Source organism: Antrostomus carolinensis, unplaced genomic scaffold (assembly GCF_000700745.2).
Source record: "Antrostomus carolinensis isolate BGI_N321 unplaced genomic scaffold, ASM70074v2 scaffold24998, whole genome shotgun sequence".
NCBI classification, from domain to species: Eukaryota; Metazoa; Chordata; class Aves; order Caprimulgiformes; family Caprimulgidae; genus Antrostomus; species Antrostomus carolinensis.
Window position 1 is genome coordinate 7,315 of NW_010331356.1, and position 6,757 is coordinate 14,071.

The window sequence follows — 6,757 nt, forward strand, 5'->3', positions numbered from 1 at the left end:
TGCTGGGTTCAGTGCCCGGCAGCCTCAGAGATTCCTACCTCCTCCCCTTGCTCCTCAGGTTCTCTTTTCTTTCCCTGTGCTTAGGAAGGAGCACAAATCATCCCCGAGCCCACGCCCAGCTCTGGCCACTCTGGCGCTGCTGTCCAGGGGTTGTTGGACTCGTGGGGGACCCCACACTGCAGCCCGGCGAGGGCTTGTCCGAGCACTGGAGACCCTGGCTCTTGGGTACCCTGTGTGCCCTGTGCTAACCCCAAGCAGCTGAAGGTGTATCCAGAGAGGGGTTTCACCTCTCTCTGAGCACAAATTATGCTGCTTTCTTCCTCGCTCACTTTCTTTCTCTCATTTTTGTCTGAAGGAAGAAAAAAAATTTCCTATTTACTGCTCACTTCTCTCCTCTCCCCGGAGGTTATCAGCACAGCATCTCACCACAGGCAGAAAACCCAGGTTGATGGGAGACAGCTGAGGAGGAGGCGGCGGAAAACAAATGGAGCTCAAAAAAAAAAGGGGGAAAAAGAGGCAAAGCACCACCTGCTCCGAAAAACTGCCGCCGCCTGTCTCGCTCTGGGGCCCAAAAGCTGCGTTCTCCCTGCTTCCTGCCCCCTTATGGGGTGACACAGGGACCTGCTCCACCCCTGGTTAACCCCCGACAACCCTGAGGCGACTCACAGTTGACGGTGACTTTGACTCGCTGGACGACGGGCGCTGCCACGTCGTTGGAAGCGCTGCACTCGTACTCGCCCGACTGCTCCCGTGTGATGCCCGTGATCTCCAGGTACTCGTCCTCGCTGATGAAGCCCACGGCTGTAGGGACAGAAGGAGAGGACTGTGAACGATGGAGAGGTGCAACAAACCTGTGTCCACCATCCCGTCACCATCTGTGACGGTGTCACGCTGCCCTAGGACACTCATGCTGCAAACCCACGTCTCTGTACCCCACAACCCCAAGAAAACCCGTGGCTTGGTCCTCGCCAAACCTGCACCCCAGTCACCCTGACCTGAAATCATCTCTCCTTGGCATCGGCGCATCCCACCCCACCCTCCCACTGGGCGGCACCTCTGGGCTCACCCAGCTCTACCCAAACACCCCTCTCTAATTTTCCACCTTCAATTACTTCACAGCCAGTTTATTCCCCATTAGTTGTGATGCCAACATCTCCCTTCAGCTGAAACACTTTGTCCCTGTGCTGCTCCAGGCTTATTTTTTGTGGTCTTTCTGGGGAGACCGCACTCGCCCCTCTCTCCCCAGCCCGGGCTACACCACAGCTCCTGGTTTCGCTCAAAGCCTGGCAGATGCTCTCAGCATCCTTTCCTTTGGTCTGGCATCTTACAGCCCTCCCTCCCTCCCTTCCTTGCAAGAGCTCGCTTCGCTTTGAAGCGCTCTAGGAAACCCACGGTGCTCGGCTGCGAGGCACAGGTGTTGGGCCGTGATAGTCTCCAGGTTGATGGAGATTGAGGCATGACAACAAACACAGAGTTCAATAAAGAAACCTGGCAATTAGGACACGTCCACCACACGTCCCGGAAAAAAGCCCCTCGCCCACGAGCGGGTTTTTGATAACCCCCTCGATGGGGACAACTTCTCCTTTCCTTTTGTTTACAGTTCCCCATCGGGTCTCCTGCAGCCGACATGCTGTAATTACTGAGCAAAGCATCTCCGAGACCAGTGTCACACTTAATATTCCTATAAATTTTAAACGGTAGTCCTTGGTACATATGTGTGGCAATTGGTGTCATATTTTAATTAGGCTTGCCCTACACCATCTGAAATTAATAATAGCTCGAATTACCAGTGTAATTTATAAATTAACATTGCTGCAGCATTAGGAAATAAATTAGCTCTGGACAGCTGTTTCTAAGAGCGAGTGCCAATGGCAGAGAGGCCAAGCGCAGGTCCCAGGTCCCCAGGGGACGTGGCAAGCTCGCTTCCCGCCCGGCTACCTCCATCTCTGCGCTAGCGTGACCCGATGGGCAGCGGCTCGCCACGCTTGGCTGCCGAACCGTATGCATCTTGCTCCTAAACAAATCCATGCAAAGTACACACGTGGGATGCTCCTGCCGGGGCTGCATCCCACCAGCTGATACTTTGATAGCATCCCTTCTCGCGGCGCCTCACTAGTGAGCGTGGTCACGCGTTACCGCTCGCCGAGGCGGTCGTCTTGAAATCACAAGATTTGCACATCCACGCTTGGCTGCCGAACCGTATGCATCTTGCTCCTAAACAAATCCATGCAAAGTACACACGTGGGATGCTCCTGCCGGGGCTGCATCCCACCAGCTGATACTTTGATAGCATCCCTTCTCGCGGCGCCTCACTAGTGAGCGTGGTCACGCGTTACCGCTCGCCGAGGCGGTCGTCTTGAAATCACAAGATTTGCACATGGAGCCCCAACCCAGCTCTTGAGGCAAAGTCTGTAATTCCCTGGCACAGTTCGACAGGGCGAGCATCCCGGGTACTCGCTGGGATCCTGCCGCTGTTGCAATCCCAGGTGCTGCTACTGTCAGCTCAAACTACGGTAAATATGTTCAGCCGTAATGAAATCACACCTTGGCTCTCCCCGGCACCAGACCTCGTGGCAGATGCCTGCGCACGGCAGCCCTGGGATTGTGTGCATCCTGCTATCTCAGGCTGATCCAACTGGGAAGGCAGCCCTGTAGTGCCCCGTGAGCTTTGGAAAGGGGTGAGGCAGCCCTGGGATTGTGTGCATCCCGCTATCCCAGGCTGATCCAACTGGGAAGGCAGCCCTGTAGTGCCCCGTGAGCTTTGGAAAGGGGTGAAGCGAGTTTTCCCGTGCAACCTGCCAGAATGAATTGCCAACTTCCATCCGCAGCCTCAGCCTTGTGCTGAAATTCCCACCTGAGCGGATCACGGTCAAAACCGCTGAGCTCATCAGTACTCAGCACAACTGAAGGGCAAAATAGGAAGGCGTTACCCCAAAATCAATATCCTTTGGAGTCACACAAATAGCAGCCTCACACCTAGCGAGCCTGAAACACTGTGTGCTGAAAAAAAAAAAACAACAAAAAAAAGGAGAGAGGGAGGGGGAAATAAAAAATAAATCCCTTTTATGGCTGACCTAGAATGGGCTTCTCTGTAGCACAGCGCTGCCTGCTGATAAAATAACGACACAGCCGGTGGCCTTCTGATGCTCCGTGCGCCAATCTGACTCCGGTTTGTGCAAAGCTTCAGATAACACTCCGCTTCCTAACTAACCAAAGGCCCTTCCTCCCCGAGCCGGCTCGCGTGCGGCAAGAATTAGCTCTCGCCTTAGCGTACGTCCCCGGTTTGATCTGGGAGCAAAGTGACTCGAGTGCATTTCATTACCCAGCAAAAAAGACTTCATTAAAGTAACTGCGAGGGTCAGCTTTCCACCTGTAAAAGCTCAGGAAATTGAGAGATGAAGGCTTCCTCTGCGCCTGCATAGTGCTGAAGTCTGAGATATGTGCACGGTAATTGGCCGACGTAGAGGTAGAGCGTAAAGAGATCGGGGTTTCAGGGTCTGGCATCCTTTGCGTTGGCACCTGTGGGATTTTTGGCTATGACCCACCCACCCTGATGTGCAGAGCCCGCCCCGAACCCAAACGGGATGCTTTGAGCTGGAGCTGACGCTTGCTTTTGCCCAGAGCCCATCTGGTATTACTCATGTTTATAGAAATCATAGAATGGTTTGGATTGGAAGGGACCTTAAAGATCATCCAGTTCCAACCCCCCTGCCAGCAGCAGAGACACCTTCCACTAGACCAGGTTGCTCAAAGCCTCATCCAGCCTGGCCTTCAACGCTTCCAGGGAGGGGGCATCTACAACTTCCCTGGGCAACCTGTTCCAGTGTCTCACCACCCTCACGGTGAAGACCTTCTTCCTAATATCTCATCTAAACCTCCCCTCTTTCAGCTTAAACCCATTTCCCCTTGTTTTGTCATTAACTGCCCTTATGAAAAGTCCCTCCCCAGCTTTCTTGTAGCCCCTTCAGGTACTGGAAGGCCGTTTAGACAACAATGACAATAGCATTGGGAAGACCATCCCTGCTAGAGAGTTTGGCCAGATCCTGCCTCCTAAGCACCAGTTCTTGCACGTTAAGGAATAAGGTGACATGAGGGATCCCCACTCCAAGGCCACTGCTTCAGACTGGCAAAGCACACAACGCCAGGTGACTAGGACACCCGTTGTGTCCCCTGTCCCCTCCCACACAAGGGCCTCTGCAGAAGAACCGGGTCCGTAAAGCGTGGACCAAGAGTAATTGCCAGACCGCTCGGTTCCCTGGCCTCTGCTTTTTGGCCTATTTATAATGGGAAGTCTTGTTGATAGTTGGACAAACCTCATTCATTAGTGACTGCCAGGCATGGAAAAAACAAATAGACAGGACCAAGGGAGCATGGCCAGGGTTAAACAAACACAATCTGCAAGTGCAGACCTTGCTTCGTAGTAAGCAACAGGGTGCCCATGTCACCGTGGCTGCTGGGGTCCCTCAGGGCTGGCGGGGACATTTATCTGCTTGCTGGGTTGCACGGGGACAAGGATGCTGCTTTGGGTGAAGCCCAGGTTTGAGGTGGGGTTATTTGTCCACTCAGTCTCACATCTATCAGGCTGTTTGGGATTGCTCCCAGTGCTAGCCCGAGGCTGGAGCTAGAGCAAAGCGATGGGCACCCTACTGCCATGGTCCCTGCCTCCAAAAGCACCCGGAGCTCAGGGATACTCGGAGCAAGGCGGGCCCAGGACCACCTGCCTCCAAGAACTGCCCCCGGCCAGTACCAGCCTTGTTCTGCCTGAATTGATGGTGGGAACTTTTCAAGTCTGTCTCTGCTAAAGCTCAATTAGGAGCTGAAATATCGCAGGAATTAATCGGAGAGCTCTCATCTGCTCACGAGCTAGAAAACCAGCACAGCCAGCACCCATCGTTACTATTATTAATACTAATAATATAATACAAGCCAGAAATGGAACAGCCACAGACTAGACAAAAGCATAATCCTTGCTCATCAGCCTAGGATGAAGAACTAACCCAGTGCGAGCTGAGGAGATGGAAAACCAGAATAGCCAGGCGCTATTTAGGACTTGCTAGACGTGCAACTCTGCAGATCTCCTTTAAAAAAAAAACAAAACCAAACAAAAAAACAAGAGAAGGGGAAGCACAAGCACAAAGGAGCAGGGGGGGAAACTCAGCCCGGAGCTACAAAACAGCTAAGACAGACTCGATGCGTAATGAATAGCCCACATCATGAGCAGAGCCGGGGAGCTCGGCAGCCAGCAGCCCAAAACACAGAGTTATAAATAACCCAGCGACGTCTCTCGCGTGGTGCAGATAAACCACTGTGGGCACGCTACAGACGTCGCCATCAACAAGGCAGCGGTTGCTGCCACAAGTTACAAAGCCCCAGCTCAGGGGAGTTTGGCCGACACGGCGGTGGAGGAGCTGTGGAGGCAAGATTCAGGTCTGGCACGAAGTATCGAGGCAGACCCAAGAGTTGGCAACGCTGTGCTTGGGGTCCTGCATGCTGCTGATGCCTCCTGCATCCACATTCCTCCCTCCTTGCCTTTCTCCTTCCCTTGCTTCTCCTTGTTTTCCCAGCCCGACTTGTCTCTCTTCTGCCTCCTCCTACCCGTTTGCTTCCATTGAGCCTCTGACAAGATAATAACTCACCGGAAAGCGAACACATGTTCCCAAATTAATTACACGCCACCATCCCCTGGCTCACCGTTGCAGCCATGTTCAGGTCTCCAGGACACATGACGTATGGCTTTCCCTGGCTGAACGCTGCCTGCAATGCTGTTAAAGAAGCTTTGCCAAACTGGAAGCAAGGTGCTGCGCTCTGCCATGGTGTCCTGCCACTGACCATCATTGCTCCCATGGACTGTACCAGCTCCTGAGGACCACAACCCTAAAGAAGCGCTCCCTTCCCCGAGCCGTGTGGCACATCACACCAACTGCATGGCACGTGACACCCATCAGCGATGGTATCTCTTTCATGCTGCCATGTGCTCGTGTCAACTCCCTGCACTGTGGATCGAGGCGAGTCAGCCCAGCCATCCTCAACTACAATACTTCCACCTCTAAAGCTCAAACCCGCAACCTCAGCGACTGTCCCACCATGAGTTTCATCTCTGGATGCCCTGAGTCCCAAGGCTGGTCCTGACACGCTACACTGCATTTGCTGGGCGCCGATCCGATTAGGCGGGATTGGCCGGAGGAGAAGAATATTTTATGGAGATAATTTTATTAAAATGTTTACAACAATGCAGATATTGACATCTCGCTACAATCAATAACACAATTTATTGTCCTTCAAGGTGAACATTAAGCCAAGCTGCCCATTAGTCAATATTTACCTCTAAGGTCTATAAATCTTTATACAGGCTTCAGCCAATGTTGACAGCGACTGATTCCAGATAAGTAAAAGTAAGAGCGTGAAACATTGCTCCTTTTGGAGGTGAAATAGTAACTAGTTAATTACAATCCCTACAGCGATTCCCAACTATCAATTTACGGCTGCTTCTAGCAATAAAAATTAACATCGCGCCGACTCCCGGCTCCAAGTGAGGCGCTAGAACCGAGAGCCATATATTTCCACACGTCACTCCGATGCCGTAGTGATGACTTTCCTATAACAGTTTATAGTAAATAAATAAAACCCACAAAGGTAATAAGAGCGAATTGTTGGCGCCTGAGACCCACTTCACCTCTCCTGCGCTGCGGCAGCGGGAGGAAAAACGCAGGGTGGGTGATTTAGTAGCGTCGCACGGGCAGCTCCGCTACCGGAGCGT

At 52.7% G+C, this 6,757-nt stretch overlaps 1 protein-coding gene across 1 annotated transcript in view; it reads right to left on the reverse strand.

Annotated features, from left to right (window-relative positions):
• LOC104529021 (protein CEPU-1) overlaps window positions 1–6,757 on the reverse strand; it is a gene marked incomplete at its 5' end in the record, with an annotated part of 52,152 nt that overhangs the window by 7,065 nt on the left and 38,330 nt on the right. Inside the window, one exon of the mRNA XM_010173197.1 lies at window positions 667–801. Within this exon, the coding sequence (XP_010171499.1) occupies window positions 667–801 (135 nt within the window). The remainder of the gene's footprint in view (window positions 1–666; window positions 802–6,757) is intronic.